Source organism: Narcine bancroftii, chromosome 2, assembly GCF_036971445.1.
Source record: "Narcine bancroftii isolate sNarBan1 chromosome 2, sNarBan1.hap1, whole genome shotgun sequence".
NCBI classification, from domain to species: Eukaryota; Metazoa; Chordata; class Chondrichthyes; order Torpediniformes; family Narcinidae; genus Narcine; species Narcine bancroftii.
The window spans coordinates 181,683,818-181,709,703 of NC_091470.1; the positions used below are offsets into that span (position 1 = coordinate 181,683,818).

At 46.4% G+C, this 25,886-nt stretch overlaps 1 protein-coding gene across 2 annotated transcripts in view; it reads left to right on the forward strand.

The window, feature by feature from the left end:
• The window catches only part of abhd16a (abhydrolase domain containing 16A, phospholipase), an 87,258-nt gene that overhangs the window by 6,332 nt on the left and 55,040 nt on the right, over positions 1 to 25,886 (forward strand). For both annotated transcript variants that reach the window (XM_069919494.1, XM_069919497.1), the window contains exons 2-3: positions 21,314 to 21,370; positions 25,235 to 25,301. In XM_069919494.1, the coding sequence (XP_069775595.1) occupies positions 21,314 to 21,370; positions 25,235 to 25,301 (124 nt within the window). The remainder of the gene's footprint in view (positions 1 to 21,313; positions 21,371 to 25,234; positions 25,302 to 25,886) is intronic.

Below are 25,886 nucleotides of genomic sequence, written 5' to 3' on the forward strand. Positions count from 1 at the left end.
CCTCTCGCGATGCTGGGCGACGCAGCATCACGTGTGAGAGTATCATACAGCATATTCTCTCGCGGTGCTGACTCAACCACGCTCGCAGTTTCTGTAGCGAGTGCGCTGTAAACAACCCACATGTCTATCTACCATCCAGCGATTAATTTTAGTTCAACGCTTTGAACATACTTTATGCCCAGTGTGCTTTCAGCTGTGTACGTTGATGGTTCTGTCAGTGTGGAATAAAGGCATTCAAAATGTAATTATTAAAAAACGGTAGGTGCGGTATTCTTTTCTGATTTATGATTTTTTTTCGACTTGCGATAGGTTTTCTGGAAGGTAAACCCTTCGTAAGTCAATGAGCACCTGTAGCTGAATAGGTGAGAAATGTATTCTGTTAGAATCAGAATCCGGTTTGTTGTAATGTAATTTGTGTTTCACGGCAGCAATATTGCACAGAAAAAAGTGCAAAATTATAATTCTGTACGCACAATTAAAATAAAAAGTCGTGCAAAAAAGAGAAGGAAGTGAGGAAATGTCCATAGGTTCATTGTCTCTTCAGAAATCTGGAGGGGAAGAACGGTTAGCACAACGCTGTAACAGCGCCAGGCGATTGGGACCGCAGGTGGCGGGGGGAGGGGGTTCTAATCTGGCGCAGTCTGTAAGGAGTTTGCATGCTCTCCCCGTGTCTGCGTAGGTTTTCCCCGGGGCTCTGGTTTCCTCCCACCCTTCAAAACCTACCGGGGGTTGTAGGTTAATGAGGTGTGATTGGGTGGCACGGACTCGTGGGCGAAAAGGGCCTGTTACCGGGCCATATGTCGACATTAAAAATGTTTTTAAAAGCTGTTTTTCTACTGTTGGGTGTTCCTGATAGTGGTGGTGAGTGCCCTTAATGTTTGTGTGCACTATGGTTTGGAGAAATGCTGTTCCACCCGGATGTATCTGAGCATTCAGGTGATAGTCAAGCTGAGGATGAATACAAGAGGGGGTTGATTGAGTTAGGACTTTTTATCGTGAAGTGCCAGAGGTTTATTAAAATTATAAGGAGCACCGATAAGGTAATGGCTGCAATCTTTTTTTCTCAGGGTCGGTGAGTCTAAAACTCAAGGGCACTGTTGAAGATGAGAAAGGGAGAGATTTAAAGGGGACCTGAGGGGCGGGTTTTTCCAAAAGGTGCTGGGAATATGCAATGAGTTGTGAGAAGAAATGGTGGAGGTGAGTAGGATTATGACATTTAAAAGATATTTGGGCAAGTACATGGATCAGATCAGACACGAAAGTGCCCTTGGCCTGTCATAAGACAGACAAAGGTTCAGTACTGCCCGGAAGAAAGAGAGACAATAAAAAAGAGTTGCTTCAGACACTGAGTGTCTATGGATTCGCCTCCAGCGTTCCCGCAGCCTCAAAACTCTACTTCAGAAGTTAATCATAAAAATCTGTAGACACCGTGGTTGAAGTTAAAAAGACAAAAACACTCAGCTCTAGCAGTGTCCTTAGTAGCAAAGGTAAAAAATACATCACCGACATTTCGGGCTTGAGCCCTTCATCAAGGTATGAAAAAATGTCACCGGGCATCGAGAAAAAGGATGGGGGGAAGAGGGAGGGTGACAAAGGCAGGAGATGATGGGTGGAGAAGGGAGGGAGGGGACAGCAGCGATCAGGGGGAGGAGGGATGGCTGGGAGGGTGGAGGGGGAAGGGAGGGGAGAACTGGAAAAACTGAAAAGAGAGGGGAACGAAAAGGCAAGCAGAAAACAAAGAAGTCGACATTAATGCAAGCTGGCAGGTCGAAAATCAGGTGTTGTTCCTCCAATCTACGGGTGGTCAGGGTAGGACAGTACATAAGGCCATGGACAGGCATTGGATTGTGACTCAGAACTGGGAGGCCTTTGTTGCGGCGGAGGGAACAGTGAAGTGATCTGCCGATCTGTGACTGGAATCTCCAATGTAGAGAAGGCCACATAGGGAGCACCGGATGCAGTAAATTAGTCCAGTGGATTCAAGCCATCAGCAACCCAGCTCCTGGTCCAAATCTGACATGATGAGGAAGCCTTCAGGGCCCTTTGGGAGCCCTTCTTGCCCTCAGCCCCCCCACAAATCCTGGCTCTGATAACCTGGTCTCCAGCAGCCTGTTGTGAGTCCTTTGACCTCAAAGTCACCAGCAGATCGCGGGCCTGTGTGGGTCCCTCGCCCGCAAGTTGCCAATAGCCTGTGTGTGTCCTTCAGCAGCAGAGCCCCTTGTTGGTCCGCCACCATAGTTGTCATCCTTGGGGTCATCTCTGCTTCTCCTTCTCAATAGGGGGTGTGTTCTCCCTGTTTCTGGTGCCCTGTGTTGGTCTGCTGCTCCCCCCTGGGGTCTGCAGCCCGGCATGGGTCTTGGGCCTAGACCCTGCGGTCTCAGGATTTCAAATAAAATACAGGCGGATTCTTCAAGAGGGCAGTCGGATCCTGTGGAGCGGAGCTTTGTCTCCACTCCCTGCTCTCCCTGGGACCACCCCAGTGGCATTACTGCCGTTACAGCTGCTCTGGCAGGAAGGGGTTAAAGGGATGTGTGCCAAGCGTGGGCAAACAGCTCTGCTCAGATACCATATTAAACGGGCTTGCATGAGTTGAGCTGAATGGCCTGTTTTCATGCTTTATCTTAAGAAGACCATATTTTACTGGGTTGAGTTTGTCTCTGAAGTAATTTGCATGTCTTATACCATTTGAAGGACAATTGCTGGTTTTCAGTGGAATTGACTCACTCCCTCTCATATTTCTCTGCAGTCCTGAAACTTGTTCTCTCTCACTCATGCCCACCAACCTTCCTTTAACCTTCACCGGGGCTAATTTACGATACGACTGATTAACCCACCCACTTGCCTTTGAGAAGGGAGGGGAAACCAGAGTTCGTGGGGAAAACCCATACTCTCACAGGGCAAATGTTGTACCCGGGGTCAGGATGGAACCGGGATCCCCGGAGTTGTGGGGCAGGAGACCCCCACCCGGCCACCGCCATATAGGGACGTGGAACGCGCTCGAGGTTGGCTGTCCTGCCACTCAGATCGAGGTGACTTGCATGTTGTCACAGTTCACCTGCCTTTCTGCCACTCTCTTTCCCTTGCTTAACAGAAGTCTTTTGAATTTTGCTTTTTTTTTCACCTCCCCCCCAACCCATTTCGACATATTTTGGGTGGGGAGTTTCCGATTTTTTTCACAATTCTTAATGTGAAAAATCGTACGTGGACAGGATCCCTCAAATGTCTGGCTCAAATGTTTTGAGACTTTATTTACAATGAATTATTTACAAAGGGAAAGCCATTCAAAGTCTCTTCCTATTCTTAGTTTCATATCCATCTATTTCCATCACTGTACATCGTTACGTTCGTTTCTGTTTGCTTCTTCCTCCTCTGTCGTTCCCCTTGGTCTCAGTCCCTCAGTGCCTGGTAATGGGAGGACTCTAGATTGTGGTCCTTCCCCACAGCAGCCTTGCGTTGGCTGCACCAAGCCTCAGCAGCATGGAATGTGCCATTCAGCAGCGTTCACCTCACCGATATCTCCGTGTGCTGAAAGTCCAACGGGTTCCGGGCAGACCAGGGGACATCTTTCACCAGCCTCTTTTAAGCTGCAACACCTGGGTAGCCTTCCGATTACTGGGGCAAAGGTGCTGGAAAGACCTTTTAAATTGCAGAGGAAGAATCTGCCCATTAAATCGCCAACCCGGCGATTTAAGGGGGATCCTGCCCACGCGATGACGCGTCACGTACTCATCGGAAGTACCGCTGGATGTTCAGATGCCGGCTGCCCGGTCATGCATGACATCACTGGAATAAGTGGGTCAGCCACTTTGTTGTTTTCAAGTTGCCTGTGGACACGCCCTATGTACGTTTAACTGGGTTCCCTGACTACCTCTGAGGTAGGTCAGGCACCTGGTTGGATTCCGACGGGGTTGACTGGGTCAGACCCTTTCTAACTGCCGCGTAACTAGGGCACTAACCAGGCAAATTGCCAGGTTAACCCCATTTTACACAGCATTTTGAAAGAGCCTACTGGGTTGAAGGTCTTCTAGCAGTTCTTGATAGCTGACTCTGTGTGCGTCCCTGAGAACAGCCCGTACGTAGATCAGAGAGCTCTCTGTCACACTGCCACTGGGGATGAACCCTTGCATTTTTCTACACTCATTCTTTGTGAATCTGCATTCAGCAAAAAGGTGGGCTACTGTTTGGGGGACAAGGTGCATTGGGGGTGATGTTCCGGTTGTACAGGAAGGATCTGACCAGGAGGGCTCCTCTCACTGCCAGCCAGGCCAAGTTCTGGTGCTTGTCCATGAGCACTGGCCTGGAGGCATTCTGCCAGTTGGCTCCAGGAACAATCCCACCGTCTCCATCTGTGTTCAAAAGATGTTCCATGCTGACCACTGCCTGATGGCCTCATGGTCAAAGGTGTTGGTCTTGAAAAACCTTTCCACAAAGGATAGGTGATGTGGCAAAATCCAGCTAACTGGGACGTTGTGAAGCAACGGGGCCAGGCCTATCCTTCGCAACACCTGGGACAGGTAAATCCTCAGTACCCAGTGGCACTTGGTGGTCTTGTTGATGCAGCCACACACAAAGGTGGTCATCATAATGAGAACCACGTTGGGTACGCCCTTGCCCATGTTGCCTGGTGACTTGCACATTAGCGACATCTTGGACCCTTTCCATCTTGGATCTCCAGGTGAACCGGAATACTGCTCTGGTAACTGCCAGGGTGGAGGTGCAGGGGTTGGGCCACGTACAGCAGAACTGAGATCACCTTGTACTGATGACCAAATCCACCTGGCTCGAAAATTATTCCCAATTCTAGTCCCGTTCCCACCCGAATCCTTCTGTAGAATGAATGAAGGTTGGCTATTCTTCTCTAAATAATTTGGTGTGAAATCAGGGCCTCAAATCTGAATACAAGAAGCCACCGATAATCTGGCACACTCAGGACTCTGGTGCTGGACTGGTGGATATTCCAAACTATTTTTTTAAAATTAACCACTCATTCTCCAAACCTCATCAATTAAAATTCAAAAAAAAACCTGCAGGGTGCTGGAAATCTGAAATGAAAACAATATTCAGGGAAAAGCTCAGCAGGTCAGGTCTGCATATGCGAGAAGACAAACTGTGTTAAGAGCAGATTCACTTTTCAAGAAGGTATACACAGTATTAATATAAGAATCAGAATTTATCGTGATGAACGTATCCCAAAATGCAGTTGCATTACAGTGCACAAATCGTGATTAAATTTCATTTAAAAATAAATTAGTGCTAAAAGAAGAGAAAGTCCGGCAGTGTCTGGTTCATTGTCCGTTCAGAAATCTAACGGCGGAGGGGAAGAAGCTGTCCTTGTGCCGCTGAATGCTCGTCTTCACCCTCCCGCACCTCCTTCCTGATGTGAGCAGAGTGAAGAGTCCTTGGGTGGTGAGATTCCTTGTGGATAGAGGCTGCTTTCTTGGAGATCTTTTTGATGGACTGGAGACTGATGCCTGTGATGGCACTGCCTGAGTTCACAACTCTCTGGAGTCTCTTCCTGTCCTCTGGATTGCCACCTCCGTATGCAACCAGCCAGAATGCACCTAAAGTAATCTTTTTTATTTAGACCTGCAAGCCCGTGCTGCCCAGTGACACCCAATTAACCTACAACCCTCAGTACGTTTCGAATGGTGGGAGAAAACCGGAGCCCCCTGGAGGAAATCCACGCAGACACAGGGAGAACGTATAAACTCCTAACAGTCAGCACGGGATTCGAACCCCGGTCCATAGTGCTAGCTCTGTAATGGCGTTGCGCTAACTGCTATGACAACTATTCTGCCGTTTGCAAGTCTTTTAGTGGCATACCAAATCTCCTCAAACTCCTCACGTAGTACAGCGACTGGCGACCCTCTTTGCGATTGCATCCACATGGAGGCCCCAGGATGGATCTTCAGAGATGTTGACACCCATGAATTTGAAGTTCTTTATCCTATGCCCTCGACGAGGACTGGCTCATGTTCTCCCAACTTCCTCCTGGAAGTCCACAATGAGCTCCTTGGTTTCGCTAACGTTGAAAACAAGGCTGTGGCAACCACTCAACAGGCTGATCTATCTCCTTCCTGTACAGTTCCTCGCTGCCGTCTGTGATTCTGCCGACAATCGTGGTGTCATTGGCAAATTTATGGATGACATTTGAATTGCGCCTGGCCACACAGCCAAAGGAGCAGAGCGAGGAGAGCAGTGGGCTAAGCCCGCATCCCTTGAGGTGCGCCTGCGTTGATCGTCAGTGAGGAGGAGAAGTTGTTTCCGATTCATATTGACTGTTGTCTCCCGATAAGGAAGTCAAGGATCCCATGGTGATGTTGTTTCACAAATTAATGTTTGGCTTTTTCCCCGTTTTCCCCCCCCACAAATCAATGTTTAAGGCCAAGGAACGGCGTGTTTGTATGGGAATGGTGAGTGGAATTTAAATGCTTGGCTTCTGGGAGTTCAGGCTTCGAATTCACAGGGGTTGATGACCGCATTGTAGACTGGGGAAACTACATTCAAGGCTATTCCAGTAAACTATGAAAAGGTGAAGTTTTTGAGATGCATTATGTTGCTAATAATGAATAACCCCTGAGGCAAAAAAAAGGAGAAAGAGTGGGGCAACTGTGGTTAGATACTTTTAGATCAATGGAAAAAGGATGTATGTCACTGGGTCAAATGATCTGCTGATCAGGGAAATTACAAAATTCACCAAAGGAGAACTGAATCAGTGTAAATGAAAGAGAAAGTAGAACAAGAGTAGACTAATAATAAAGGTAAAATTAGATTCCAAAAGCTTGTCCATTCATGTAAAAAGCCCAAGATAAGCCAGCAATAGGCACTTTCAAACTACAGGTACACAATCCTTTATCCGGAACCCTTGGGGGGCAGTGTGTTCCGAATTTCGGATTTTTCCGGATTTTAGAACAAAAGCCAGCTGCCCCAGATTAAAACCCACCCAAATTGTGTTGCTCTATCCACCCCACCCCCTTCCATTCGCGCTAGCGTCTCTCTCCCCATTGCCCGCCCGAGTTGTGCTGCCACCTCTCCTCCCCCACCCACCCGAGTCGTGCTGTCGTCTCTCCCCCCCGCCCACCTGAGTCACGCTGCCATCTCTCTCTCTCTCCCTCCGGTCTATCAGCACCAGGAAAAAAATGCAGGTTTTTGGAGCTTTCCGGATTCTAGATGTCTGGATAAAGGATTGTGTACCTGTACATTGTAAAATGGGGTTAACCAGGTAATTTGCCTGGTTAGTGCTCCATTTACATGGCAGTTTGAAAGGGTCCAACCGGGTCTCTGTCCTCCCTCAGAGGTGGTCAGGGAACCCAGTTAAACTTAGCTAGGCTTTGTCCATGGTCGATTTGAAAAGGAAAAATGGCCGACCCGCTTATTCCGGTGTGTCACTGGACAGTGTGTGGCGTGTCGTCTCGGTGGGGGGGCCGGGCAATTAAATTGCTGGGTTGGCAATTTAATGGGTGGATCTCCCTGCGATTTCCAGCACCTTTGCCCCAGTAATTGCACCTGGGCTCCAGGAGGACTACCCAGGTGGTGCAGTTTAAAAGGGGCTACTGCTTCACAATATTACAGTGGTAGCCACCTGGGTCAGGATCTGGCAATGTCTATAAGGAGTTTGTACATTCCCTCTGTGTTTGCATGGGCTACCTCCAGGTCCTTCAGTTTTTCTCCCAGCCTCCAAAAACATGGTTAGTAGGTTATTTGGTGTTTTTGGGCGGCACAGGCACATGAGCCTGTTACCATGCGGTACGTCGAAATTAAATACCAGTGGCTTGATGCCCGCAGGGAGGGAACCGCTGGTTACTCTTGGCTTCCTGTGGATGCTGCGTGACCTGTGCTTCTAGCACATTAGGGCACTGCACTTCTCCGAATTTATTGTCGTGAACATGTCCTGAGATTCGTTGTTGTGCAGTAAATTACAATTCAAAAGTGAATAAATAGTGCAAGAAAATAGGGGAAAGTGAGGCAGTGTCTGTGGTTCATGGTCCATTCAGAAATCTGATGGCGGAGGGGAAGAAGTGTCCTTGAACTGCTGGGCGTTCGTCTTCAGGCTCCTATAACTCCAGCCTGATGGTAGCAGAGAGAAGAGGGCCTGGTCTGGGTGGTGGGGGTCCTTTAGGATAGAGGCTTCTTTTTTAAGACACCGCTACGAGACCCCAACATCTGTAGAATTTCTTGCTTAAGGGACCGAAGGTTTGTAGAACCATCGGCCCTTCTAGTCTGTGCCAAACTATTTTTCTGCCTAGCCCTACTGACCTGGACCCAGTCCATAGCCCTCCACGTACCTATCTAAACAGTGAGCTTCAAATCCCCAAGTACACAGATTCCGTTTTCCAGTCGCGACTTCTTGTTGAAGTATCACCCACTCACCCCAGGCAATGCAGCCCACACTCGAGGTGAAAGAAAACATTCTTCCCTTGGACTTCACCGAATCTCTTTGATCCTCTCCCGAAACCCATGCCCTTGGATTACAGATACAAACACTTTGGAAACTGGTAAGAGATTTGGACAGAGTCGGTGTGTATTTATGAAAGGAATATCATGCTTTACAGATGTTGGAATTTTTAAAGTGGTTTATTTACAGATTGAGACATAAAAACATAAGGAAATGGCAGAGAAATTAAGCAAATATTTTGTGTCTGTCTTTGTGGAAGTACAGAAAAAAAAGATAGAGCGCAGAAACAGGCCCTTCATTCCAATGAGTTCGTGCAAACCATCAACTATCCAGTTGCACCTAATTTGACATTTATCCCATTGTTATTCTCCTCTCATCAACTCCCCAGGCAATACCATTTAACGGGGAACATTTTACAGTGGACATGAGAACTGTTACAGGGTAAGACTTCCCTTGCTGACATGTCTGTCCATGGCCTCGTGCACTGCCAGACTGAGACCCGCTGCAAATTGGAGGAACAACACCTCATCTTCCGCCTCCAATCGGATGCCATTAACATCGACTTCTCTGTTTTCCATTAAGATCATCCCTCCTTCTTCTTCCCTCTTGTTTTGCCTCCTCTTCTCTTTTCCCTTTTCCCTCCCTCTCCTTTCACAGAGTGAAAATCAATTTTCACCTATCCTCTAATCTTATCCAATTCACACCTGGAGGAGAGGGCAAAAGTATAAAGGGAACATTGGAGGAACTTCATGCACAAATGTGGAACGAGCTGCCAGCTGAATTGGTGAACGCAAGCTCAATTTTGACCTTTATGAATAAATTGGACAAGTACATGGATGGGAGGGGTATGGAGTGGATATGGTCCAGGTGCAGGTCAGTGGGACTGGCCAGAATAATAGTTCGACACCGATTACAAGGGCCTGTTTCTGTGCTCTAGAGTTCAATGGATGTCATTGATCTTACAAACCTGCATATTTTGGGGATGTGGGAGGAAACCGTGGCACCCAGGGGAAACCCTCACAGGGAGAAGGTGTAAACCCCATGTTGACACAGCATCAGATGTCAGGATTGAACCTGGCACTACTGGCTGTGAACCTGGCACTACTGGCTGTGAAGCTGGCACTACTGGCTGTGAACCTGGCACAACTGGCACTATTGGCTGTGACGCTGTGTCACCCTATCAAGACACTCAGGTAATAGAATAGACTGAGACATCTGGTGTTGTGAATGCGCGACTCAAAGAAATTTGCACTTGTAAAATAACATTTCTGTTGAGAAACTTTACGGATGTAAAGGTGGTAAATCCCCAGGACTGTGTGCTTTACATGCTTGGGTTTTGGTTGGAAGAGACAAAGGCTTTGGAGAACTCAGCAGATCACGCAGCATACAGAGGAAGTAGCTTCTGGCCTGAGCCTGTTGACGGGAATATGGAAAAACAGGTAGACGCCTAAATATAAAGGTGTGGGAGGTGGAACTGGTTGCAGACGTGGTGGACACACTGGTGTCGTCCTCCAGAATTTCCACGTAGAGCATAGAACGTTACAGCACAGAAACAGGCCCTTCGGCCCTTTTAGACTGTGCTGCATTATTATTCTGGTTAGTCCCACTGACCTGCTGCACTTGGACAACATCCCATTCAATGATAAAATTGTTAGCCCACACTCACCGTTTCAGCTGGTAGCTCATTCTATACTCCCACGACTCTCTGTGTGAAGCTCCTCCTCATGTTCCCTCAAAGCTTTCCCCTTTCACCCTTCACTTATATCCTCTGGTTTGTATCTCACCTAACCTCGGTGGAAAAAAAGCCAACTTGCATTTACTCTTATAATTTTGTATATTTTCCATCTCTGTTATTCTGTCTGCCCTCAGATACAGTATTTTTTTCTCAATGTCTGTGCCTGCAATGGCAAAATGTCCCTTTGAGTCAAGTCAAGTTCATTGTCATCTGATTGCACAAGTACAATCTGATGAAACAGCGCTCTCTGGTCCTCCGTGCAAAACATGCAGACACATAGCCAGACATAACACACACAATACATATGCAGGACAAGTATTCATCTATACAGAAATAAATGAATAAATAAATATTTTCATGACTAGGAGAGTCTTGGAGGGTTATTGTGAGCAGTTCCTTTGGTCGTTCAGTATTCTCACTGCCTGTGGGAAGAAGCTATTCCTCAGCCTGGTGGTGCTGGCTCTTCTCTTTCCCGATGGGAGCAACTGAAAAATTCTTGTGCGGAGTGGAAACAGGTGCAAACCTTCTTTGGTCAGGAACCATCCCTGGGCAAAGTTTAAAACCAGCTCTGAGACTTCTTGACAGAAAAGACCACAGTCAGTTCAGGTTGTCCGCAAAATCTTAAGTCCTAGCACTGCCGCACATCAGTGCTGTGTGCTCAGCCCATAACTGTTCACGCTGCTGACTTGCGCCTGTGTTGCTGGATTCAGTTCAGACAGGATCATCGAGTTGGCAGATGATACAACAGTACTTGTCCTCATGCCCAGCAATGATGAGTCAGATTGCACGAAGGAGGTTGGGTGGCTCGTAAAATGGTGCAAGAATAACAACCCGAGTCCCAACATGGAGAGAATAAAGGAGATGATTGTGGACCTTAGGAGGATGAAGGTCGACCATGCTCTGTCAATGGTTCCGTCGTGGAGAGTACAAAGTACCTTGGTGTTCATACAAAGAACCACCCATCCTGGGCCCACAACACATCTTCATTAGTCAGGAAGGTGCAGCACTTTCTCAGGAGGCTGAGGAGGGCAAGGCTACCGGCCCCCCCCATCCTGACAACATTTTACAGGGGCACAATTGAGAGTGTCCCATCTGGCTGCATCACTGCGTGGGACGGTAGCTGCAGAAGTCAATAAAAACGGCCAGAAGAGCACTAGGGCCTCCTTGACGGCAATCAGTGGGATCTTACCTTAACTAAGGTGGGGGGGTGGGGGGAAATCAAAGGATTATAGAAGACCCTTTCCATCCACACACAATATCTTTGACCCACTACCATCATGACGGAGGCACAGCAGCATCAAAAGCGGGATTGCTAGGCTGGGAAATAGCTTCTTCCTGCAGGCTGTGAAATCATCCCAAAATATTACTATTTATTTTAACTAGGTTATACATGTGTGCACAGAGATCTGGTAAAATGCTGTTTAGCCTGATTGTATATTGACAGGAGATAATAAACTTGAACTTGAAGAGATCAAGGATTCTGACTTGCTGTGCTTTGTACTGTGCGATGACAGCTGTAATGACTAAGTGATATTGTGAAAATAACACCAGCTCCTAACCTCTGGCCTTGCATTCAGAGTGAACCCTGTGTCGCAACAGCTGATGCAGAAGTCGGGACACGGCAGTGACTCAATACGCAGACGACATCTCAGTGGGATCTGATGATTTGGATGGGAATTGGCGGTGTATTTCCCTCCCTGAGAGTTCTCGGAAGCCGGTTGCCTCAGCCCTCAAATTGATGAGAACTGACTCCACCACCAGCCTTCGCATCCAACACATCCTCCTCCGCCATTCACTACATGATCCCACCATAGACACAAATTCCCCTCTCTGCCTGCCACAATGACTGCTCCCCCCCCCACTCCTCCCTTCGCACCAATTGTCCCCTCCGTACCTCCTCCTGCGACCACAGGCGATACTCCCCTTGTACCCACACCTCCTCCCTCGCCACCAAACAAGCTGTTCTTTGAAGTAAAGCACTTGTGACTCGCAGGGGATCGCCTACTGCATCCGGTGCTCCTGTTGTGGTTTCCTTTACGTCGGAGAGACTGGGCGCAGACTGGGAGATGGCTTTGTTGAGCACATCGGCTCTGTCCGCCGCAATAGCGTGGATCTCCCGGTGGCTGCCCATTTTAGTTCCCCATCCCATTCTTTTGCTGACACGTCTGTCCATGGTCTCATGCACTGCCAGACTGAGACCACCCGCAAATTAGAGGAACACTTCGTCTTCTGACTGGGCACCCACCAACCGGATGACATTATTATCGACTTTTCTGGCCATTTAAAAAAAAAACCCTAATCGCCTTCCAATCTTTCTCTTCCCTCTCTCCTTTTGCACAGACATGATAAATCCTCACCTCTCCCCAGTTAACACCTTTTGTTGGTCTGAATTCCTTCCCCAGCCGGCACTGTCTGAATTCTGAGACGTTCTGAGATTTCCAGTTTCTGACATTCTGCTTATTCCTCAGGGCCGAAACGTCTGCAATGTATCTTTGTCTTTTATGGACGCTGAAAGACCGGCTGAGTTCCTCCAGCCTTCCTCCAGCCTTACAATCACAGCGTCTGCAATGTATCTTTGTCTTTTATGGACGCTGAAAGACCGGCTGAGTTCCTCCAGCCTTCCTCCAGCCTTACAATCACAGCGTCTGCAATGTATCTTTGTCTTTTATGGACGCTGAAAGACCGGCTGAGTTCCTCCAGCCTTCCTCCAGCCTTACAATCACAGCGTCTGCAATGTATCTTTGTCTTTTATGGACGCTGGAAGACCGGCTGAGTTCCTCCAGCCTTCCTCCAGCCTTACAATCACAGCGTCTGCAATGTATCTTTGTCTTTTATGGACGCTGGAAGACCGGCTGAGTTCCTCCAGCCTTCCTCCAGCCTTACAATCACAGCGTCTGCAATGTATCTTTGTCTTTTATGGATGCTGAAAGACCGGCTGAGTTCCTCAGGGTGTGAATAGCAAACATCAGAGGACATATGTACATATGTACAAAGTGAAGGGAGGGAAGGTTAGGGGAGACGTCAGGGGTAAATCTTTTTTAAACACAAGAGTTGTGGGTGCCTGGACTGTCTTGCCAGGGATGGTGGTGGAGGTTGAAACATTAGGGACATTTAAGAGAGGCAGGCACATGGATGGAAAATAGAGGGTTACAAGAGGGAGGATTTAGTATTTTTTTAAAGGAATATATGGGTTGGCACAACATGGAGGATCAATTTAAATTAAAAAAAGGGCTCTTTTACCCCTCGAGTCCGTGACGCCCAATTACACCCAATTAGCTTGCTACCCACAGTACGTTTTGAAGAGTGGGAGGAAACCAGAGCTCACGGAGAAAACCCACGCAGACACAGGAGAACGAACAAACTCCTTACGGACAGCGTGGGATTCGAACCATGGTCCCATTTGTTGGTGCTGCAACAACGTTGCGCTAACTACTATGTCAACCGTGCCACACCTATTCTTTTTTTTTAAATTTTTTATTTTTCACACCATAAATCACATTAGCCATGATATACACTATTTCTTTTTCACACATATACAGTGACTTTTTCTCTCCCCCCCCCCTTTCCTCCCAAACCACCCCCCCACCCCCCCCTCTCATCCATTTTAGGTATACAATGTAGGTTGCATTAAGCCAGCCAGACAATGTTGTCATTCAACAAAATTACACCAGAAATTCTACTGAGTCCATTCTTTTCTTTCCTTCTCCTTCCATCAACTTAGGTAATGTTTGTCCCCGGTAGGTTTTCGCTATTGTATTTAATGTAAGGCTCCTATACTTGTTCGAATATTTCAATATTATTTTTTAACCTATATGTTATTTTTTCTAATGGAATACATTTATTCATTTAAATTTAGTAGTTTCTTCCTTTTCATTTGGTTATGCATTCCATTAATATTTAAAGACATATAGTTCAGCGTAGCCCTTTTATATTTTGTTTATCTTCTCTTTCCGTTTTTCCATCATTACCTTTCCTCCTTTTCCATTTCTGTTTTCTTATTTTCAACTCTTTATAAGACAACATTCCTACAACATCCAACATTTTCCTTATTCTCCTATTTCTATCTTATTTATCCCCAATCTCCCCTTCACCTCCTGAGTTGTCCTTTATCCCATGTCGGACAACCACATCTCCCCTCTCCATTTGGATTTGCGAATCCACTCGCAAGCGTCAACTGATTTTGCAGTGACCGCTATTTCCCTCCTCCCCACCTCCCCCAGAAAAGATTTCACTTTTCATATGTCACAAAGGTCATTCTTTTAATTCCCTCCTTATTCTCTCTATTCCATTACCTTCCCTTATTAATTCTTGTCTATACTATCTATATTTTCCTCTAAGTACAGATACATTCATGTATGCTCATTGTCTCTATTCACTCTTATACCTCTTTACCCGCATACATATCAATCGTGATCATTTTTACTCTCATTACCCGTCTTCATCCCTCAGTCTATTTTTGTCTTTACCCACATACATACATATCAATCGTGATCATTTTAACTCTCATTACCCGTCTTCCTCCCTCAGTCTATTTTTGTAATTGTTCTGCAAATTTTCGTGCTTCTTCTGGATCCGAGAATAGTCTGTTTTGTTGTCCTGGAATAAATATTTTCAATACCGCTGGATGCTTTAGTATAAATTTATACCCTTTCTTCCATAAAATCGCCTTTGCTGTATTGAACTCTTTTCTCTTCTTTAGGAGTTCAAAACTTATATCTGGATAAATGAAGATTTTTTGCCCTTTATACTCCAGTGGTTTGTTGCCCTCTCTTACTTTTTCCATTGTCTTCTCCAGTACCTTTTCTCTTGTAGTATATCTTAGGAATTTTACTACAATAGATCTTGGTTTTTGTTGTGGTTGTGGTTTAGAGACCAATACTCTATGTGCCCTTTCTATTTCCATTTCTTGCTGTAGTTCTGGACATCCTAGGGTCTTAGGGATCCACTCTTTTATAAACTCCCTCATATTCTTGCCTTCTTCATCTTCCTTAAGGCCCACTATCTTTATGTTATTTCTTCTGTTATGGTTTTCCATTGTATCTATTTTTTGAGCTAGTAGTTCTTGTGTCTCTTTAGTTTTTTTATTAGATTTCTCCAATTTCTTTTTTAAGTCTTCTACCTCCATTTCTGCTGCTACTGCCCGCTCTTCCATCTTGTCCATTTTCTTTCCCATTTCTGTTAAGGTCATCTCCATTTTATTTATTTTCTCTTCTGTGTTGTTTATTCTTTTTCTTAAATCCTTAAATTCCTGTGTTTGCCATTCTTTAAATGACTCCATGTATCCTTTAATAAGAGCAAGTATATTCTTTACCTTGCCTTTCTTTTCTTCTTCTATTTCACTGTACTCTTCCTCTTCCTCTTCTTCTTCCTCTGGGTTGACCATCTGTTGTTTCTTTGGTGCCCTTTCCTCCTCTTCTTTCTTGTTTCTATTGTCTTCTGTGGTCTCTTCTTGCTGCAGGTGTTCTGCAGCTGTCGTTGCCGGCTCTGGAGATCGACTCCCCAGCTGGTCCCCCCTCCCGTCGGTGTGTTTTTCTTCATTCGCATCGCGCATGCGCGAAGTATCGCGCATGCGCGGTTGCGCACTTTTACTCGGCTCTGCGAGCCATTTTTGTAGTCCATTATTTACCGACCTGAGGGAGCGGGTTTCTCTCTCCGCAGCGGGCCTCTTCGGACAGGTAAGGCCTTCACCTTTTTCCTCCTTTGTCTTCTCTTCCTCTCTTCTTACCGTTGCTTTCGATTTTTCTTTTTTTGTCGCCATCTTCTTTCCACCTTTATACTCACTTTTCTGTAACTTTTATTTCTGTGCCTTTGTGTTTTCTTTTGTTTTTCCCGACTTTTCTGGAGAGGGCTGGAGTTCACCGTCCGGCCACTACTCCATCACGTGACTCCTCCCCGCCACACCTATTCTTCAGGAATCCAGGAAAAAAGGATTCTCGGGCAGTACCTTTTAAATTTAATATTTAGTGAGGAATAAAAAGAAGAGATGAATAGGTAAATTTTGATGATTCCCGTAGCAAATGCAGCACGCTTCATTTATCAAAGCGAGCAGTTTTAAAGAAAAAAATGAAGGCAACAAGCGTGGTCGCTTGCGCCACCGTGAATCTGTGGCGCTTATGCGTGCACGCACATGCACAAAAGCCCGCTAAACTTCAGACATTTGAGAGCTTTTGAGAAGCCCGGATTCTTGGCATCCGGATTTGTATCGTTTGATCAGGAGTTGACACGGCAGCTGAAGTACAGGAACCTCTCCGGGTGCTTCGAGTCACAGCACGATAATAGGGCATTCTGTGAAGAGGGCGGAGGAACAGAGGGACCTGGGAAATACAGATACATAATTCCCTGGAAGTGGCGTGACACTTGGTAAGATCATAAAGAGAGCTTCTGGCACACGGACCTTCACATTTCAAAGCATTGAGTCTAGGAGTTGGGATGTTATGGTGAAATTAAGACTTGTAAAGCTAAATTTAATTTTAAAAATAAATTCAGACCTACAGCATGGCAGCAGGCCCTTCCGACCAACAAGCTCATGCCGCCCAAAGGTCCCAATTAACCTACGACCCCGGTACGTTTCGAAGGGTGGGAAGAAACTGGAGCATCTGGAGGAACCCCACACAGATCCCGGGAGAACTCCTTACAGACGGCACTGGATTCGAACCTGGGTTGCTATCTCTGCAATAGCTTGGCGCTAACCACTACGTTTACCGTGCCACCCACTTTCCTCACCTAACTGCAGTAAGGATATCAGTTAGGTGACGAGAATGCAGAGGAGATTTACAAAGATTGTGCCAGGACTTGAAGAACTGAATCACAGGGAAAGATTAAACAGGTTTAGACATTATTCCCTGGAGTGGAGAAGAATGAGGGGAGATTTGATCGAGGTGTACTAAATTTGGATGGGTATAGATAGAAACATAGAAAATAGGTGTAGGAGTAGGCCATTTAGCCCTTCAAGCCTATACCGCCATTCATTTTGATCATGGCTGATCATCCACTCAGTACCCTGTTCCAGCTCTCTCTCCATACCCCCTAATCCCCCTAGTCACAAGTACTAAATCTAACTCTCTCTTAAATATAGCTATGGAACCGGCCTCAATCACTTCCTGTGGCAGAGAATTCCATAAATTCACCACCCTCTGAGTGAAAAAATTCTTCCTCATCTCAGTCCTAAAGGACTTCCCCTTTATCCTTAAACTGTGACCCCTGGTTCTAGATTTGCTCAACATTGGGAACAATCTTCTTGCATCTAGCCTGTCAAATCCCTTAAGAATTTTGAACGTTTCTATTAAATCTCCTCTTAATCGTCTAAACTCCAGCGAGTACAAGCCCAGTCGTTCTAGCCTTTCTTCATATGTAAGTCCCGCCATCCCTGGTATCAATCTGGTCAACCTTTTCTGCACTCTCTCCATGGCAATGATGTCCATCCTCAGATAAGGAGACCAAAACTGAACACAATACTCCAGGTGAGGTCTCTCCAAGGCCCTATACAACTGCATCAATACCTCTCTGCTCCTGTACTCAAATCCTCTTGATATGAACGCCAACATACCATTCACCTTTTTTACTGCTTGCTGCACCTGCCTGCCCACTTTTAATGACTGATGCACAGCAACACTGAGGTCTCTTTGCATCTCCCCTTTTCCTAATTGGATACCATTAAGATAGTACTCAGCCCTCCCATTCTTTCCTCCAAAGTGGATAACCACACACTTATCCACATTATATTGCATCTACCATGCATTTGCCCACTCACCAAACCTGTCCATGTCACCCTGCACACTCTTAACAGCCTCTACACAGCTTACAATCCCACCCAGCTTCGTGTCGTCTGCAAACTTGGACATGCTGTTTTCTATTTCCTCATCTAAATAATTAATATATGTCGTAAATAACTGGGGTTCGAGCACTGAGCCTTGTGGTACCCCACTAGTAACTGACTGCCGTTCCGAAAAGTACCTGTTTATTCCTACTCTTTGCTTCCTATCTGTTAACCAATTCTCTGTCCACCTCAATACCATATCCAAGAGTCAAAACCAGCAGGCTTTTCCCACTGAGGGTAGGTGAGATTTAAAAAAAAAACAGGACATGGGTTAAGGGTGAAAGGGGAAAAGTTTCAAGGGAAATGAGAGTGTTGGGAGTGTGGAATGGCTTGATTTGGACAATCAAGAAATATTTGGATAGTTGCCTGGATGGGAAGGGTTTGGCGGCATATGGTCTGGGGGCAGGTCAGTAGGACTAGGCAGAATAATATTTCAGCACAGGCTCGAAGGGGCTGTAAGAAAATCCACACCTCTCTAAACCTTTCCACTCTCTGTATTTATCTAAATATCTTTTAAAAGTTAAACTTGCTACCGCCTCCTTCACGGCCTCTCATGCCCATCACTCTCTGGACCTCTGGTTTTGAATCTTTCAACTCTCACCTCAAGCACTTTACCCTGGGAAAAAGACTGTGATTGACTCACATTACCCATGCCCCCCCACCCCCCAAAATGATGTTGTAGACCTTTGTAAGGTTATTAGATGAACAAACTATGATTTATTAGCCCTCTGCTGAACGTTTCTTGTTCAACCTGCTGTCTTGTCAGATGGTTGACCCAAGCCTATCGAGACCTGACCAGGCATGTTGAGTTCTGGTCCAGTTTGAACAGGGCTACAAGTATTTGGGTTCAGGTCAGATCAGGCCTGGCGAAAACTTGATAAAGTAATTAGAACACAGTCGGAGGGTGCAAGTAGTAAGGGAGGTGGTCTCTATTTCTGAATCTATGGATTCGTAACGGGAGATTTACTACCAAGGACCCATAAACCCAGCAGCAATAGACATTCACCAAGACAAATAGTTATTTAAACAAAAGTTGTTTTTAAAGATCTTTAAACATGAAAACAGAATCAAACTTTAACCTATCTCTATTAACCCAACTTAACCCACTTGTAATTCTAACCACACGTGCATGTAATGTGTGTGTGAATTTAAGAAAAGTTCTTTGGTTCACAGTTCAATCTCACTTCTCATTCTTCCAAGTTCACTGGTTCTTATACTGTGGACAGAATTTAACATGTATAAAGTTCACCAGGCTTTGGTGCTTGAAAGGTAAATGTTTACCGCTCAGGAAGGTTCTTCGGAGGTTTGCGGAGAGAGATTTGGTTGTTCCAGGATTTCCACAACTGAGATGCCACCATTAGTCACCTCAGTGTCTTGCTGATGTAACTCGCCCCATCAGGGTTCTTCAGATGGTAACCTCTTTCTTCCAGGCTATCACAGAGTTCCTTTCTGTTTCCCTTATTCCAAGAAAAACATCAGACAGATCGCATTTCCAGCCATCCGTCACTCTGGAGTTTTCTGTTTCAGTTTCAAACAGCTTCTCCTGCTGGTTTCAGCTCTGATTGTTCAGTCTCCATCTGAGATTTTAACTGCTAGCCACATGTCCTTTTCTCTCTCATACTTGCAAAAACTCCCTCCTTCTCCAGGAAACAATAAGAGTCAGTCTTCTGCTTCCATCTGTTGTTTTTAGGTAAACAAGAACCCAGGAGAGACCTTTTTGTGTACTCTGACAAAACCCTTGCAAAGAGCTTTCAACAGGCAGTCTCCAGTCCATTCATTTCATGACATCATTTTAATTAGCACCTATTTGTGAAATGTGCATAGCATTCTTCATAATTTCTGTAAAGTCACTGAATATGAATTCTTCAGTATTTCAAATAAGATCTGTTTTAAAATGTGTGTGTATATATGTATGTAACTTACTCTAATTTTACCAATTTATCTCCCAAATACATTTCCAAATATTCTACCACACAGGCGAAAGAATGGAAAATGGTGGCGCTGCCTCCGGTGCAGACCCGCAGAGAGTTGGGAGCGGAGTCGCGGTGCTCCCGCAGGGTTTAACCGCCAAGTCCAACTGCTATTGGCTTCGTGCAGGCTTTAAATGGCCTGTTAATGGAGCGGTCGGTGCTTTTATTTAAAAAAAACTGCAACCAAGGGGCCTGCGCCCAAGATGGTGGCGGGACGAGGAGCTACAGACTTCAGGGAAACAGAACTGGTGCAGGGAAAATGAGTAGGACCCCCCCCCCCCCCCCAATTGAGAAGGAGAAGAGCCGACCCATGGGACGGTGACCGCGGCACGTGGACCACAGCTCTGTGGCTGAAGAACACTCAGGTGGTGGGCTGTTGGTGACTCGAGGCGAGGAACCCTTGCAGGCTGCTGGCAGCTGTGGTCGAGGGATTCACACGGCTGCGGAATGTTGGAGACGGGCCGAAGGGGAACCAGGTACCGGAACTGGGATGCGAGAGGGTGCCGAGGCGGCTGAAGGCTTCCTGATCGTCGGAGCTCCGGCTGCTGATGGTTTGGTCTGGACTCTCTGTGGCTGAGAGATCGCTGGAGGCAAATCCTTGGACCCTCGGTGACTCTGAGGGAACTCTCTTTCGCTTCTTCCTCTGACTGTAAGAGGCGCTTCAGGCACCTTTTGCCAATGGCAAATCTATCTGCCTTACGGCAAGGAAAAGGCAATTTCGTGTGATAGGATGCTATTTTCTTTACACGATAATAAATTGAATCTTGATGGTTGGCCCGATAAGAGCAGTGTAGGGCCTCAGGATATGTTAAGGTATTTACATTCTCTCATAAAGCAGCAATATATTTATTGTCACGTGTTGGCAGTGAGAGTTCATTCGGCGAGCAGACCAGCTGATTGAAACATGGTACTGAACGAAATTAACTGATTGGACACCTCGAGCATCGTTTCACAGACTTTATTTCACATGATACACCACGGAGTGTAGGCAGCAGTTTCCACTGCTCACCATCTCTCAAATCTGCTTCTAAAAGTACGCATACTTATATAAAGAGACAAACAAGCTGTTACAGAAAAATAGGATTACATCATGGAATCTTTGGCTACACTGAACCAATGCTGTATTAAATTGGGCTGTTTGCCAACTATGTTAGTGACCATGTCACAGCTGCAGCACAAACTATCTTTCACCGACTTATGGTGTCAGTCTTGAAGAAATAAAATTACCAGTGTGAGCATCTGATGCTCCTCGGTCCCAGAGGCAGGGGGTCGGACGTAGTTCCATTGCCTCATCCGGTCTCCCAGTTGTAATGGGAAAGGGGCTGAGATTGGGCTTGTCGGCCTTCCAGTGAGGCAGCTGATTGCGGTTTGAATCTGATTTTATTTTTTATTCACAGAGATTCTACTATCAGCCAACGGTTCTGGAGAAGCATTCTGACAGCATCCTGGGATGGGTAAGCGCAGTCTTCTGCCTAAATTTTATCCCTACTGGGAAGTTGTAATTTGGCTCTGAGCCTGGAAACCTTGCCTTGACGTGAATTTGAACAAACCTTGAAAGCCCCTTGAAGTTTCAACATGTTTATAAGTCCCCAGGCTGCCCTGCAATGCAGGGATATTCCAGGCCCACCAATTTTCCCTATTTTTTGGTTCATGCTACAAATTTACTTGGATCTCAGGCAGTTGGTCTGGTCTGTGCGCCCTCCTAAGCCCCGGGTTCCGAGGCGGCTGCTGAGGCCAAGGCGGGAGCCGCAGGCTCCTTTACAAATGGGGCGGGAGATGGCTGTTGGGATGGTTGCATCTTCCGCCGCTCACGCAGGCCGCCCGCACGCTCCCAACGTGTAACCTCATGGTTTTCGGTATCGTCCCAAGCGCCCCCTTCACCTTCAGGGATCATCGGCCCCGAAATTCCCTGGAGTTGCTGGGAGAATTCTATTTCTTCAAGCAAGCTTTGAATCTCTTCATCCCACTGGTAACATCCACAATTATTTAATTACGAGGCTTAAATTCCCAGTGTTCAGTTCCAAATTTCTGCAACTTTTTGATTTTATTTCATTTAAATTTCTCTGCTGATGGGGTGGGATTTTCTAGGTCAGGGGTGACAAGGCACATGCGGCTCTTTGACATTTAATGTACGGCTCCCGGATATATGGTGACTGAGCCAGGAATAGTGCGAGCTGGTGCTCACAATGGTAGCTTTAGTGGGTGTGGCTTGGAATTGAAAATATTTGGTATGTACGCATATAAAGGTCAACGTGTAAATTATCAACTCCCCTCACCCCACTTAATTTTTAGCCCCTGCCCCTGACTGCCGTCTCTTGCCCAGGCCCCTGCCGCCCAACCTCCGAGGCTCCCGATGCCCTGACCGCAGACTCTTGCCTCGGCCCACTGGAGCTCCTGACACCCTCATTATGGACTCTCATCTCGACCTTCATACCTCGACCTCGGCTGCTCGCCCACCAGACCTCCTGATACCTCAGGCTCTTGCCTCGGGGCTGGCTGCCCACCTATTTGAGCTACTGACGCCCCCGAACTACGTAGGTAATTACCGCAGTCAAAAGAAATACATGTGTAATAGTCAACCCCCTAAAAGTTAGTCCACAAAATTCGACTATTACACGTTTATATATGGTATGTGCACTTTTCGATGATTTAAACTAATACAAATGAGCTGTTTTAAAACGCCAAACATGAATAAATATTATTACGTACATGTATTTCTTAATATTTATATAAAATTTTCATAACAAAATGTACATGTCAAAGTAAAAACATTTTTTATGTCATTAAAATTTTTAAAAATTTAGACATACAGCACACTAACAAGCCCTTTCAGCCCACGAGCCCGTGTCTCCAATTACACCCAATTATCCTACGTACTTTTCGAACAGTGGGAGGAAACCGGAGCCCCCGGCTGAAACCCATGCAGTCACAGGGATAACGTACAAACTCCTTACAGACAGCACAGGATTGGAATCCTGGTCCCGATCTATGGTGCTGTAACAGCATTGCGCAAATCCAGTGGTTCCCAAACATTTTCGGGCTGCCGCTCCCTTGGCTTTCAGGCCACATTCCGAGCTCCACACCCCCGGTTCAATGGTGCTGGTGGCGGGGTTAGTGGCAGTGGGTTAGTGGGGGCACTGAGTGGGGTGGGGCGTGGGTTAGTGGCATCGCTGAATGGGATGGGGGGGTTAGTGGTGTTGCTAAGCGGGGTGGGAGGGCAGTGGCGGTGGTGAGTGGGGAGGGTGGGGCAGTGGTGGCACGGGGGGGATAGTGGCTGGGTTGAGTAGAGAGAGGGGGTTAGTGGTGGCGCTGAGCTTGGGTGGGGGTGATGGCAGTGGCGGCAATGAGCAGGGGATAGTACAACATGGTGGCCACCAAGACCAACTCTTGTGAGAACGTCTGGTCACCATTTATTTTGCTCACTACAGTTACCCAGAGTCTGGCCAGGAAATTACTGCACTGGCTTCTTAATTAACCTTTGCAGCAAACTGAATAATAACAAAACTTGAGTCTTGGAATGCCCCCTTTTCCCCCACCGCCCACATGGGAGGGGGAGGACAAGGCAGTGCCTACATTGGGAATCACTATGCTAACTGATTCGCTGTCAAACATAAGTTTAAGCAAGTTTGCGAAGCTCTGCTGTTTAAAGATTCTTTTTTTTATTGTGATGTCATATTACACAAAAGAAAATAATCTTGAATTATGACCCCTGCATGTCCCCCATAATAAATTGTGCGCTCCTCAGAGGGTGACGCATCAGGTCAGAATTGGGGAATATCCCAGGCTTCAATCCTTGCTCTGCAGCAGAGTTCATTATGAGCAAGAAGGCAGCAAAACCCAACATCTCTCAGCGGGGCTCTCAGGCTGGTTGGAAGGGTAATTCACAGAGAGCATCCCATGAAAATAACCATTCCAAAAAATCCACTGATTTATTTTTATTATTGAGTTACCCAGCAGAGAGGCCCTGAAATTAATAACTTTCCAGTTACATTTTCTCCTTGTCTATTAGAAGCTTGAAATTAATCACAATGAAGTTTGATTGAGGAGTGAAATGTTCTTTACTATCCCTCATCCCCATTGTGGACCCTCCTCTCTGAGACTGGGTGGGGCATGGGGCAGTGGGGTCCTCTCCTCCCTGTGGTGGGTCTCATACTGACCCCTCCCCACCCCGATGGGTAACACACTGACCTCTCCCACCCTTCCCCTCTCTGGTGGGTCACATACTGTCCTCTTTCCCCCACCAGTGGGTAAGACTGAACTCTTTCTCTCCTCCCTCTCCCCCCCCCCCCCCCTCAGTGGGGTGTAATACACTGACTTCTTCCCCCTCTGGTGGGTCATACACACTGACCTCTTCCACTCCCCCCCTCTGGTGGGGTGTCATTTACTGAATTCTCCCTCCCCCTGGTCCCTGGTGGGTCACACACTGGCCTCACTCCCCCTCTGATGTAGAAACGCAGCGGGTCAAGCTGTGTACAGTAGAAGTCCCAAAACCTGGACTGCTCGGGGATTGAGTTGGTCCGGATGTTCTGGATTCTTGGGCAGTACTTTTAAAATTCCAATTTAAGGAGAAATAAAGAGAGATTAACAGGTAAATTTTGATAGTTTATTTTTTAGCAAATACAGCGCGCTTCATTTATAAAATGAGCAGTTTTAAAGAAAAATAAAGTCATCAGTTGACAAAAATGTAAATATTAAATTATTACAAAAAATGCTTGAATTTATGTTTAAAATGAACATTGTAAAAGAAAAATACAGTATACAAATTAATTTCTCTGTGATAAGATTACCATGGTATTAAACGTGGTTGCTTGTTGCCGCTCTGCGTCTATGGCGCTTACCCACGCACGCAAAAGCCCGCTAAATTTAAAAAGTTTGAGAGTTTTCGAACAGTCCGGATTCTTGGGTGGCCTGGATTTCTGACGTCCGGATTTTTGGATTTCTGCTGTACTTCGTAAAGATAAAGGTACATCGCCAAAGTTTCAAGCCTGAGCCCTTCACCAAGGTCCAAGCAAAATGTGGGCAGGCTCCCGAACTCACGGAAAGATGCATGCCGTCACTGCCTTTGTACGGATGGGCTTCTCAGGCCTGCCTGGAGAGTGATCTGTGCACCTCTTTCACTGTGGCTGAGCTATTCTCCTCTTTATTCTGCAGAGTCCATTCCCCTTGGGATGTCCCCACTGTGCTGTGTTTTGAAGGCTGAAGAAATCCAGTGTAATTTTGCACAAGCAGCTTCCATGATAACGTGTTAACCATGCACTACTGTACCCACTGGCATAATTCACCCTTCTCAGCTCTCTGTTCTGTTTCCCTTCTGCTAGGCGTATGTCCTCTGGTCTGTCTCCTACTACACATCCCCATTATTACTCCTCTACTTCTACAGAAAAGGTAAGTGCTGTGACTACGAGGTGTGTGTTTGACAGTGGTGATGTTTTCCAGATCAGGGTGATGTCCCAGAGGACCTTTGGGAAAACAACATCTTCGTGGTACATAAAAAGACAAGCTGTAACTGTACAGGTCAATGGTGAGGCCACAGCTGGAGTACTGCACGCAGTTCTGTTCTCCTGATTTGAGAAAGGTTCTGCTGGCTTTGGGGATGACGGGGTGATGAGTCAGCCTATAGCTTGGGTGAGTGGTGTATGGACGGCAACCTCCCACTCGGTGTCACCAAATCCAAGGAGGGGAACCCCAGAGGTGCCAGATCCAGGGGGCATCAGGGGATTGCAGAGGGTGAGCAAATTTAAAATCATGGGGGGGTGGGGGTCATGGTCTCGGAGCCGTGAAGAAAGAATGAAAGCACCTCTACTTCCTCGGGGGTTTGGAGAGATTGGGTATGACATTGGAAACCTTGGCATTTTTTTTAGACAGGCAATGTAACAGGCCAATTCGGCCCTACAAGCCCAATTTCAACCCCACACCCTAGTACATTTTTGAAGGGTGGGAGGAAACCAAAGTCTTCGGAGATAAACATAT